Source organism: Leucopleurus acutus, assembly GCF_964270905.1.
Source record: "Leucopleurus acutus genome assembly, chromosome: 17".
NCBI classification, from domain to species: domain Eukaryota; kingdom Metazoa; phylum Chordata; class Mammalia; order Artiodactyla; family Delphinidae; genus Leucopleurus; species Leucopleurus acutus.
Genome location: NC_139159.1, coordinates 83,014,873 through 83,027,813, shown reverse-complemented (window position 1 = coordinate 83,027,813; position 12,941 = coordinate 83,014,873). Strand labels below are relative to the sequence as shown.

The 12,941-nt window shown below is 51.3% G+C and overlaps 1 protein-coding gene across 1 annotated transcript; it reads right to left on the bottom strand.

Annotated features, from left to right (window-relative positions):
• Nucleotides 1–11,518: 11,518 nt before the first annotated feature.
• Nucleotides 11,519–12,821, bottom strand: ZFP41 (ZFP41 zinc finger protein; the record flags this gene model as incomplete). Its single annotated transcript, XM_082858544.1, has 1 exon — nt 11,519–12,821. The coding sequence occupies one exon, from the start codon at nt 12,819–12,821 to the stop codon at nt 12,225–12,227; it is 597 nt and encodes a 198-aa protein (XP_082714670.1). The 3' UTR covers nt 11,519–12,224.
• Between the last annotated feature and the right edge of the window lie 120 nt (nt 12,822–12,941).

The following is a 12,941-nucleotide window of genomic DNA, read 5'->3' as shown; positions in this document are numbered from 1 at the left end:
TGAGGGGGTCAGAGGGATGTGCGGGGTGGGGCCGATCAGCCACAGGTGAGCTGGAGGCTCCTCCCCCGGGGGAGGGGCTAAACGCCAAGAGGTAACCTGTGGGGCCCACCGTGCGAGGCCACCGGGGCCCCTGGTGTGTTAGTTCTACCATGTGCACAGCACCAGCGCACCCACACGAACTGAACCCAAGCTCTCCCCCCAGCAATGCCCGCAATGTCCTCCCAACCCAAGGGCTTGCCCATGGAGAGAAGCAAAGCTGGTTCTCCCAGAAAACCCTCCCCCGTCACAGCTGGGGGCCGCTGGCCCTGGGGAGCGCAAAGAACTGACTTTGCCTGCCGGAGCAGGAACGTCCTAGGTTAGATCTTAACGAGACATTTCCAGAGAGGAGAACCCCCCTCAGAGGCCGCAGGCTGGGACCCCTCACATCCCAGCCCCGCCTAGGGTGCTCCGAGCCTCCTCTGGGGTCAAAGATACTTTTCTTTAGTCTGGTTTGCAGGAATAGCTTGGTCTAAAATGAGGATTTTTCTTTCACACTTCCATGAAGTAGGAGGCCTTATCTGGGAGTGAAAAGGGGCAGGAGAAGGACGAAAGGTAATGTACATCCAATAACGGTGCAGGCAGTACCTGCTTCAAGGAAGCAGGGAGGCAGACGCCACAGGGCTCCTCACCAGTGGGGGCCTCCTGGGTCAGCCCCCGACCTCAGCCCCTAAAGATGGGAAGGATCACCCACAGCCAGGTAAGTGGACACACGGTGGGTCTGCAGTGCTGACATCTGGGTATGCCACATTTTAAATATCTGGGAAAGGGCACGGTCACCCCTAGCCGGGCTCTGAGGGGAGGTGGCGGTCACGAAGGGACGCCAGTGCAAACGTCTACGCTGCTGCAACAGGCTGAAGGCAGAGGGGACACAAACGGCACCGGCCCAGGAGCAAACCCTCCTCCACCCCGCCTCCCAGCTTGGAGCCTGTGCGCCGCCGGAAAGAGCCCGAACTCGGGGCGCTTGGCAGCGGAGAGCAGGGTGCCCCGGCTGAGTCCGGCCACGGACCTCGGGCCAGGGGCAGCTCTGAGCCTCTTTTCCATCTGCAAAGTGGGCATCACCACAGCTCCCGTCCCTGGGGTTCCGGGCGCGTGGGGAGGCGCCCCGCAAACGGACACCCGCGATCGTCAGTGGCCAGTGTGCCCCCTGCGTCCCGCCATCCGCGCCCCCCACGCCCGGCCGAGGCCAAGGTCTCGGCGGCTGCGGGGACAACGCGCGAGCGCGGGCTGGGCCGAGGGTGCCCCGCAGCCGCCACCACCGCCGCCCGGCGCCCACTCACCTTCCGATCCGGAGGTGGCCGCCAGCCCGCCCGCCGGCCGGAAGTGCTCCCGCGCCCCGCCCACCCGGCCTCGCGCACTTCCGGGACGCTCTAGGTCCCCGGCGGACCGGTGCCTTGGTGACCTCGGGGGCTATGGGCGGGGCAAGAGGACGCCTCGGGGTTCAGGCAGGAGGGAGACGGGGAGATGGCAGGGGAGAGGAGGGGGGTTGTGATGGAAATGCACACAACCTAATTCTCCTTGGATGTGTCCTCCCCGATGGTGGACAGCGGTGGCCGTGGGCTGGACTTTCACCCTTTCTCGTCTTCAGTCTGTCCCGCTGGTTCAGTTTCAGAGGGATGGGGGCAGCCTTCTGTTTCCCATGAGGGTGGACAGACCTGAGGGGTTCTAATTACTCCCATGGAGACTTTTAGCCAATCACCATTTTTCTTCCCACCTCTGCCCCACTGTCAGGGTTACCCGCGCCCCCATCCCCAGGCCCTGCCAGCCTTCTCAGCCTGGACGTGCACCTTGTCAAGTGTGTAGGCTTCTGCCGAAAGCTGCTTCTCCTCATTTTGCAGCTTCTGAAACCTCCAGCCGACAGCGCTTACTCTTCTCTCTCCGGCCTCGTGAATCTTCTCTTTGGCCCTTCGCCTAAGTCACGGATCTAACTCGGGTCCCCACCCTCAGCATCCTGGGCTCTTTAGGACGCTGGACAGCTTCCCTGCCCCCCGCAACTGACAATAGTACCTCCCCTCAGTGGGGACAACCAAAAATATGTCCCCAGGTGTTGCCAACGTCCCCTCCTGAGGGCAGAATCGCCCCTCGTGAGAACATCTGCTCTAACAGAGGCAAAGTGAGCAGGGGCACAGAGGGGAGGACTGACAGAGCGCGTCAGAGCTCAGGACCTGAACGGGGTGCTGACAGGGTCTGGGGGCAGGCAAGGTCACGTCACACTGTAGGCATGAAGCAACGACAGGGCCTAACTTTGTTTCCCTGCTTTTTGAAAGTTCTCTTTACACCACTTTGCTTTTACAAGAGACCTACATTGGTACCCGTTTTCCAACAAAGCCAAACAGGATTTTAGCTTTTTTCGAATAAAGGCAAAAAGTGAAAACAGCGCTCAGCGTTTGTTCTGCAGCAGCTGCAACCGAGGCAGCGAGAGCGGCCCCTGCCGAGCTCCTGTGGGACTGCACTCAGCACCAGGCTGCCGGGGCTGCGAGCCGCGTCTGGGGGCGTGTGCGCTTCGTCTCGATTTGCCCTGTGCGCCGTGAGCAACACGTGTCCTAACAAGGTAACTAAGTGCCTCTTCGCTTTATGCCATTTCGGCCTTGGAAGGTGTCACAGGAACGCTCTGCTTTTGGATAGCAGGGGAACCTGTATCCAGGCTCAGAGAGGGGGTGTCTATTGAGGGACACGGTATTTTGCTGAAGCAAGGGGTCATGCCCATCCTAAGTTAGCACATTCCTTTTCTGATTTGTGTGTTGGTCTCTTACAAGTTTGGTTAAGATGAGGCGGCCCCCAAGAGACACATCCAGAGGCAGTGACCAGCTGGGTCTCTGGCTCTGCAGGCCTGGGCCAGACCTTGAGCTGGGAGATGGTCTCTCCCTTGAGGCAGTGGCACCTCCCTGGGGACTCTTGACTGTGGGGAGAGCAGCTGAATGCAGTGAACAGGTCAGAACAGATGTTTATTGCAGGAGAAAACAAGATGCAGAGGCAGCAGGACAAGGAAGCACTGACGGATGCCCAGGGCATCTGGGAAGAAACGTGGGGAGCAGCGCAACAGCCGTCTGGGTTAAGAGAACACCGTGTGAAGAGCAAGGCCCGGGAAAGCGAGCAGAGAACAAAAGGGAACATCTACCCCAAATGTAGCCCACACTTGCTTTCCGCGGACTGAAGGATGTGAAAATATAATCACGCAAAAGTTCAACAAATTGACTAGCTGGGAAGTTGCATTTCTAGGACTAAAAATAACAGTCAGCAACACTAGACTGGGGAAAGCATCCGCCCCAGCACAGGCCCAAGGCCACCCGCTGTGCACAGGTGTTTGTAGCCCATGGCCACCTCGGTCCACCAGGGGGGCATGAGGAGAGCAGCACCCCCAGTGCTGAAGCTCTCCAGGAAACAAACACGCAGTAACACCAAGAGGCAGGACACTAAAGGCAAACAGGACCAGGATGCTGCGTGGGTGAGGCTGCAGGGACACAGGCCACGCGGGCCCACAGGGAGCTCGCAGGTTGTGTCGGACGTACCTGACACCGGGGCCACCCAGTGCCGAGATCGCTGTGGGCAGTGGGGCCGGGGCGCCGGGAGCTCACCCCGAGGGACAGCTGTCCTCAGGCCTTGGAAATCCCCGTCTGTGGAGTCCGCAGCGTCAGCCTCGCCCTGTGGCTGGGCCTGGATCCTGTAGGGGCTCTGGTCAAGGGGAGGACCTCCGGCTCCCGGCTTTGCTGACCGGTGGCTGGAGTTTGTGCGCAAGCAGCCAGGAGGCAGTGAACTCCGAGCTCGGGGCAGGGGTCCTTGAAGACACCGGCTGCCTCTCAGAGCACAGCCCTGACCCCAGGCAATGGATCCCGGGTCACTCCCACCCTGTCCTCCGCCATTTCCCTCTCTGGTCCCAACACTGCTTCCGTGGGCCTCGAGACACCCCCTTTACCCCGCCATCTTTGCTCACTGAAAACCCCACCCTCACCGTGACCTCTGTCTGTGCTGCTCCAGGGCAAATGCCCAAGTGCCCCAGCACCAGGGGCTTCCACTGCAAGCAGGGCGACTCGGAGCCCTGGCCTTGCCCCCAGGGCCCAGGCCAGCCCAGTGTCACTCTGCAGCGCGTCTTGGTGTCTAGCTCACCGGCAGAAGAAAGGAATGATCACATCTCGGTGCCCAAAATGGGGACAGACAGGAGCGGCCATTAGAAATAAAGCCAGGTGACATGCTGGTGCCCAGAGCCTCCCCAGGGGTGCAGTGGACCTGGCGAGGGCGACCTGGGCTGAAGCCCATCGGCCCCGCCTGCTCTGTGGCCCGCACCGCCAGCTTCCCTCAGAGCACAGTATCTGGCACGAAGGACCACAGACGTCACGTCCCCGGGACATCCGCAGGTGTCCCCACGCCCGTTCAAGGTCCTCTGTGCCTTCGCTCTGACGCCAGGTCATGCCGTCCCAGCGCCCTCCGTGCTGGCCCCGGCAGCGGGGAGCCTGCGCGGTAACTCAGGTGCCCTGACGTGTTTCTGCGGTTGCTGCTTTAACCGTTCTCCTGTGTTCAGTGGGGAGGGGACACCCCGAAGGGCGTTTGCCGGGACAAGCTCCGAGCCCAAGGAGGTTCTGACTTGGCCTGCAGCTGTTTCCTCCTGGAGCCTGTCCTACAGCACTCCTGGCTGAGGGGCAGGGGCTGAGCGCCTCAGAATCTCCAGGCGGCTCCCTGCGGTTGCTTCCCCTTTTCATCTCACTGCCTTCACACGGCCTATCAGACGGAACACTTCCCTTCACCTCCACCTGACCCGACGGCAGGCACTGCCCGAGGGTGGAGTGTCTGCTGCCCGGCCACCTGCCCTGCGGTGACAATGCCTGCCCTGTAGCCCTCCGCGCCGTGTCCCCGCACGCCCCTCCTGCAGCCTAGCATGTGGACCGCAGGGGTGTCCTTTCTTACCAGGGCCTTTCTCTTCCCTTCCTTCTTGATCTCTGTTCCTCCCTGGAGCTCAGGAACGTGGAAGTTTTCCTAGTTGTGAGGTTCTTTTTCACGCGTATTTCATCAGGAACTTCTTGCTTTGGGGCGGATTTGCTTTCACAGCCGAAAAAGGACAGAAATACCTTTTGAATAAATAAAGAAGCGCAATTATCACCTGGTTGATAATTGGGAAATTATCAACAGTTGGGCAATGCCAACGGTGTGAATAAGGCCAGGCTCTGGGCACATGGGCACGCGGAGGCTGGTACTTGGTGGGGATAACGGCCACAGGGGCTGGAGGAGAGCAAGGTGGGGAAGGGGGCACGGGCTCTGGCTCAACCCATGTATCCCACCCTGGGGGGCAACAAGGTTGCAAGGAAAGTGCTTCAAAACTTGGGACTTCCCTGGTGGCACAGTGGTTAAGAATCTGCCTGCCAATACAGGAAATACGGGTTCAAGCCCTGGTCCGGGAAGGTCCACGTGAATATTAATAGTGATGGCAGAAACTCTGTACTGCTCGTTTTCAAAGAGAATGCCGTTTAACATTTAACCTTAAGGTTTAATTTGCTATAGACTTTTTTGTTCTTTGCTTTTTATTTTATATTGGAGTATAGTTGATTTACAATGTTGTGTTCGTTTCAGGTGTACAGCAAAGTGATTCAGTTATACATACATATATGTGTGGGTATATATATATATTCTTTTTCAGTTTCTCTTCCCATATAGGTCATTACAGAGTATTGAGTAGAGTTCCCTGTGCTCTACAGTATGTCCTTGTCAATTATCAATTTTTATATATAGTAGTGTGTATATGTTAATTCCAACCTCCTAATTTATCCCCTCCCCCACCTTTCCCCTTTGGTAACCGTAAGTTTGTTTCCTAAGTCTGTGAGTCTATTTTTGTTTTGTACATAAGTTCATTTATATCACTTTCTTTTAAGATTCCACAAATAAGTGATATTATATGATACTTGTCTTTCTCTTTCTGACTTACTTCACTTAGTATGATAATCTCTAGGTCCATCCATGTTGCTGCAAATGGCATTATTTCATTCTTTTTTATGGCTAATAGTCCATTGTATATACATATATACCACATCTCCTTTACCTTTTCCTCTGTCAATGGACATTTAGGTTGCTTCCATGTCTTGGCTATTGTAAATAATGCTGCAATGAATATTGGGGTGCATGTATCTTTTGAAATTATGGTTTTCTCAGGGTATATGCCCAGTAGTGGGATTGCTGGGTCATATGGTAAATCTAATTTTAGTTTTCTGAGGAGCCTCCATACTGTTCTCCACAGTGGCTGCACCAATTTACGTTCCCACCAACAGTGTAGGAGGGTTCACTTTTCTCCACACCCTCTCCAGCATTTATTATTTGTAGACTTTTTGATCATGGCCATTCTGACCAGTGTGAGGTGAAACCTCATTGTAGTTTTCATTTGCATTTCTCTAATAATTGGTGATGTTAAGCATTTTTCATCTGCTTTTTGGCCATCTGTATGTCTTCTTTGGATAAATGGCTATTTAGGTCTTCTGTCCATTTTTTTTTTTTTTTTGCGGTATGCAGGCCTCTCACTGTTGTGGCCTCTCCCGTTGCGGAGCACAGGCTCCGGACGCGCAGGCTCAGCGGCCATGGCTCACGGGCCCAGCCGCTCCACGGCATGTGGGATCCTCCCGGACCGGGGCACGAACCCGTGTCCCCTGCATCGGCAGGCGGACTCTCAACCACTGCGCCACCAGGGAAGCCCTGTCCATTTTTTTTTATTGGGTTTTTTGATATTGAGCCACATGAGCTGTTTCTATATTTTGGAGATTAATTCCTTGTCAGTTGCATCGTTTGCAAATATTTTCTCCCATTCCGTGGGTTGTCTTTTTGTTTTGTTTATGGTTTCCTTTGCTGTGCAAAAGCTTTTACGTTTGATTAGGTCCCATTTGTTTATTCTTGTTTTTATTTTCATTACTCTAGGTGGATTCAAAAACATCTTGCTGCAGTTTATGTCAAAGAGCGTTCTGCCTATGTTTTCTTCTAAGAGTTTTATAGTATCCGATCTTACATTTAGGTCTTTAATCTATTTTGAGTTTATTTTTGTATATTGTGTTAGAAAATGTTCTAATTACATTCTTTTACATGTAGCTGTCCAGTTTTCCCAGAACCACTTATTGAAGAGACTGTCTTTTCTCCATTGTATGTTCCTGCCTCCTTTGCATTGATTAATTGACCATAGGTGCGTAGGTTTATCTCTAGGCTTTCTATCTTGTTCCATTGATCTATAAGTCTGTCTTTGTGCCAGTACCATACTGTTTTGATGACTGTAGCTCTGTAGTATAGTCTGAAGTCAGGGAGCCTGATTCCTCCAGCTCTGTTTATCTTTCTCAAGATTGCTTTGGCTATTCAGGGTCTTTTGTGTTTCCATACAAATTTTAAGGTTTTTTTGTTCTAGATCTGCAAAAAATGCCATTAGTAATTTGATAGGGATTGCCTTGAATTTGTAGATTGCCTTGGGGAGTATAGTCATTTTGACAATATTGATTCTTCCAGTCCAATAACATGGTATATCTTTCCATCTGTTTGTGTCAGTTTTGATTTCTTTCATCAGCATCTTGTAGTTTTTGGAGTACAGGTCTTTCACCTCCTTAGGTAGGTTTATTCGTAGGTATTTTATTCTTTTTGATATGTAGGCAAATGGGACTGTTTCCTTAATTTCTTTCTGATCTTTTGTTGTTATAGAAATGCAACAGATTTCTATGTATTAATTTTTTATCGTGCAACTTTACCAAATTCATTGATGAGTTCTAGCAGTGTTCTGGTGGCATCTTTAGAATTTTCATGTATAGTATCATGTCATCTGCAGACAGTGACATTTTTACTTATTCTTTTATAATTTGGATCCCTCTTATTTCTTTTTCTTCTCTGATTGCCATGGCTAGGACTTCCAAAACTATGTTGAATAAAAGTGGCCAGCGTGGACATCCTGTCTTGTTCCTGATCTTAGAGGCAATGCTTTCAGCTTTTCACCACTAAGTATGATGTTAGCTGTGGGTTTGTCATATATGGCCTTTATTACGTTGAGGTATGTTCCCTCTGTGCCCACTTCTGGAGAGTTTTCTTTCTTTTTTTTAATCATAAATGGGTGCTGAATATTATCAAAAGCTTTTTGTGAATCTATTGAGATGACCATATGGTTTTTATTCTTCAGTTTATTAATGTCGTGTATCACACTGATTGATTTGCGAATACTGAAAAAGCCTTGCATCCCTGGGATAAATCCTACTTGATCATGGTGTATGACCCTTTTAATGTATTGTTGGATTTGGTTTGCTAGTTATTTTTTTGAGGATTTTTGCATAATATCAGTGATATTGCCTGTAATTTTCTTTTTTAGTGGTATCTTTGTCTTGTTTTGGTATCAGGGTAATGGTGGCCTCGTAGAACAAATTTGGGAGTGTTCCTTCCTCTGCAATTTATGTCGTCTATGCATCTATGAATTTATGTCATCTATGAAAGCAATCTGTCTGGTTAGAGGATTCTTCAGGCTATTTCCTCGAGTTGGCTTCAGTAACTCATCTTTCTTCTATAACCCACTTCATCTGAGTTCTCACATCTCTTGGTTCGACAGTTTATCCTTCTAATATCTGATGTATCTGCCATTATCCTCCCCTTCTCACTCCTAAAGGAGCCCCTTTGCTCCTTCCTTCTCTCTTTCTGGATTCCACTGCCAGGGAATGTCAATTTTCATAGTCCTGTCAGAGCACCAACTTTTATTAAAAATGCTCTCCATTCCCATTAGTCGTATTAATTTCTATACTTTATTTCCTCCATTCTACTTTGAATTTATTCTGTTGGCCGTTTTTCACTTTTAAAGTTGGATGCTTAGCTTGTTGATTTCCAGCTCTTCTGCTGGTCACATAAGGCTACAAATTTCCGTTTGGCTTTAGTTACACCAGAATTTCTGGCAAGTTGTATTTTCATTATCATCCAGGTTTAAGTATTTTATAACTTTCATTATTTTTTTTCTTCTCTTTTAAAAAATTTATTTATTTTTGGCTGTGTTGGGTCTTCGTTGCTGTGTGCGGGCTTTCTCTAGCTGCAGTGAGCGGGGGCTACTCTTTGTTGCGGTGCGCGGGCTTCTCATTGTGGTGGCTTCTCTTGTTGCAGAGCACAGGGGGCTTCAGCAGTTGTGGTGCGTGGGCTCAGTAGTTGTGGCTCACGGGCTCTAGAACAGAGGTTCAGCAGTTGTGGTGCATGGACTTACTGCTCTGTGGCATGTGGGATCTTCCCGGACCAGGGCTCGAACCCATGTCCCCTGCATTGGCAGGTGGATTCTTAACCACTGCGCCACCAGGGAAGCCTATGTTTTTCTTCTTTGACTCAGGCTACTTAGAAGGTTTTCTTTTTCTGGAGTTTGGGTTTCATTTGAAGAGCAATAGCAAAAAAAACCCAAAAAACAAAAAACCCATCAAAATAGATTTATCTGAAAGATTTGGGTTCAGTGCTTGGTGGTGATGTGGTGTCATAATGGTTAACTCAGAAGAAGTGGGAAATGAGCCTGTCTGTCTGAACCAAAATGACAGGAGGCAAAAAAGACGGTGGACTGATTTTAGTTTGATTGCGTGATTTATTTTCTCATGTCGCTCTTGTTTTCCTGGTTGATTTCACTCTCTTGAGAGAGGGACTGACGGCAGTCTGCTTGCACAGCCGCCTCTCATGCCTGTGGGAAAATGTCCCCTCACTAAGGACACTAACACGTGACCGGAGCTGACAGCGGCTGAACTGGGGGTCAGCACGGCACTGAGGTCACACACAGTCACTGACCAGGCTGAGCACTGTCAATGCCTCCAAGTCATCTCTGAGGAACCATAGGCACAAGGAGGTGAAGGACGGGCCCAAGGTCCCACACCTCCAAGGCACGAGGGTCGAGTCAGTAACCCCTGGCTCCAGAGACTACGCTCTTTGCCACCTGCTTCCTCTCTAGAACTCGAAGACACCAAATTAGAATGCTTCTTCTCTCCCATCAAATTGGCGAGATTAAAACCCACCTGCTACCTGTGCACTGCTGGGGCACTTATGCAGCACAACCTGGGGGAAGGTAATTTGCCAGAATGATCTCCCCGTCAGCTCATTTCTGGCAACCCGTCCTGTTGGCCCTAAATGTGGAGATGTTTACTGCATTGTTTTTATTGACCTAAACTGGAAACAGCCTACATGCTTTGTTAGGAGAACGTTAAGTCAACGTTTTATTTAATGGATCATTATGCAGCCACAAAAAATTTTTCCCATTGGTATTAACGTGGAAACATAGAAAATGATAACTTTTCTATAGTACATGTGATGTGTTGTAATTTACGGTACATTTATACGATATTTTATATATAACAATATATCCATCATGGTATATTATAAACCATCATAAATAAAAACCAAACCAAACCGAAGCAGATGCAGACACCCCTGGAACGTGTCACATACCCTTCATCTGAAACTGGCCAAATCCGGCCCACCGCCTGCTTCTGTAAATAAAGCCTTATTGGCCGTTTCTGTGCTGTAACTGCTATTGCATGTCATGGCTGAGCTGAGTTGTGGCAGAGACCTTATGGCTACAAAGCCAAGAACAGTTATTATCTGTCCCTTAACAGAAAATGTTTGTCAACCTGCCAATCTGCATTGTTGTTATTGCTTCTTTGCTCAGCCTTTGAGAGCAGACTGCAGATGTCATGACCCTGTGGCCCTTAAGACCTCAGCATGCATCTTTCATGACAAGGATGTTGTCTGGGATGGCTGCAGGCCATCAAACCAGGGAGCTTTGACACTGATGTGCCCCCCCACCTCCCCTGTGGACAGTCTAGACCCAACGTTTGCCAAATGTCCCAGTGACCTCCTTTATAGCAACCTTTCCCCACCCAGGATCACAGGTGTGTTTTCCCTGAGCCAGACCCTGGCACCTGTTTGAACAACTCTGCCTCATCACATCTCCAGTTCCGGGACTGTGAGAGCAGGATCACAGGTCACACCTGGGGCCTGCCTGTCGGGGTAGGAGGAGGGCCTGCCAAGCTGTGAAGCAGAGGTGCGAGCTCAGGTAGAGCTGTTATAACGTCATAGCTTTTAGAAAGAACAAGAGTAAAAATCTTAACCTGGAGGGATGTTTCCACTGGGAGCACTCTCTCCTGTCTCCTGATGGAGGAGCCCCCAAGATCAAGGCCATTATTAGTTTTCTGGGTCTAAAGAGCTGAAAATGTAGGTATCAACATATTCCTGATAAAAAGCCCTATTACTTCCTGGATAACAGTCACCTCGCCCCTCTTATACTGTGCTGGAATTCTGGGACAAACCACACCCTCGCCCAGGATAACATGGAGCCCACCCAGACCACTCTTGGACGGAAACCAAGGGCAGGCACAGCATGTGGATGTGAAGCGGGTAGGATGGAAGCTGGGGGCCAAGCACAGAGAAGTGGAACTAACCTGAACGGAGAGCTGGCCCTGGGGGGCAGGCCCACCGTCTCATGTCTGAAAGGCCGCATGGCAGGCAAAGGCTGCATCCAAGCTGCCGTCAACATCCCGGGGCCTCACACGGCCAGGGCAGGAAGCACCCACAGTGGCAGCATTTAGTGTCCTGAGTGGTCCACCTGGTAAGTCAAGGCTGCTCAGCTGGGATGATGGCTGATGTGGGAGGACACACAGAGAGCCCAGTTCCTGGGAGCAGGGGCCAAGTTCAAGGAATGGTTCTCCAGAGAGGAGGGAAGGCAGAGGACAAAGCACAGCACCGCCACCACAGCCAGCCAGGGGGACACTGGGGTCCCCAGTGCTCACTGCGGAAGCACTGCCATCCAGCTCAGGGCCACAGGCCTCCTGCCGGGCTGCATGGAGATGGACTTGGGACCCAGTGGGCCAAAGGTCTGCAGCACAGTCTTCAAAGGAGCCGGTGGGAGGGCCGAAGCCAGCATGGGAGTCACAGGCGGAGGTGGCAGTGGGAGGTGCTGACTGTGCTCGGGTCTGAAGCCTGTCCCCTGGACAGCAGTTTGTACACTCGCCTCCCTGGTGCCACAGCTGCGAGGAGCTGCCTTGTTATCATGATGTCTTGCCCTGGAGATTCTCTAGACCAGAAAGGTCTCTGGCCACACCGGTGTTTGCTGACCTGGCTGGGGCGGTTTCCCTGGTGACGGCAGGACCCCCAGCCCGATCAGACGCCAGGGAGGAGGAGCCCCAGGCAGGCCTGCCAGGACAGTTTTCGCGGGCACAAAGCTCTGAGTCTGGATGGCTTCCCCACGCTCAGTGCTTCTTCCGTGGGTGACGTTTCTGATGGCGAATAAGACATGAGCTGTAGGCAAAGGTTTTCCCACATTCCTTACATTCGTACGGCTTCTCTCCAGTGTGGGTTTTCTGATGTTTTAGGAGATTTGAGCCACAGTTAAAGGCTTTGCCGCACTCACTGCACTTAAAGGGCTTTTCTCCGGTGTGAATCCTCCGGTGCTTGGTCACGTCGGAGCTGTGCCTGAATGTCTTCCCGCACTGGGCGCACTGGAAGGGCTTCTCTCCAGTGTGGACTCTCTGGTGGCGAACGTGATCCGTCTTGTGCTTAAAGACGCGCCCACATTCGCCGCATTCGTAGGGCTTCTTCCTCTGGAAGGGAGTGAACACAGGAACCCCCTCAAAGTCATCTTTAAATGTAGCACTGAAGGCCTCAAACATGTGTTCCTCGTCCTCATGACTCAGGCTGGGCTCCTTACTGTGCTTTTTGGCCAAAGTGGATCTCTGGTTTGGCTTCTTTTTCCTAGATGCTTTATCTTCCTTGGGAGTGTCCTTCTGAACACGCACTTCTTCCTCTGGGGTCTGTGCCTTCTTTTTTTTGCCTGTGGGCTTTTCCATCCTTCTTGTCCCCAGGAGAGAGGAAGGACCACTGGAAGCCGGCAAGGGCCAAGGAGAATGACCAGCAGCAAAATTCTCCAGCCTTACAAATTTCCTTGTAACTCCACTTCTTCAGAAAGG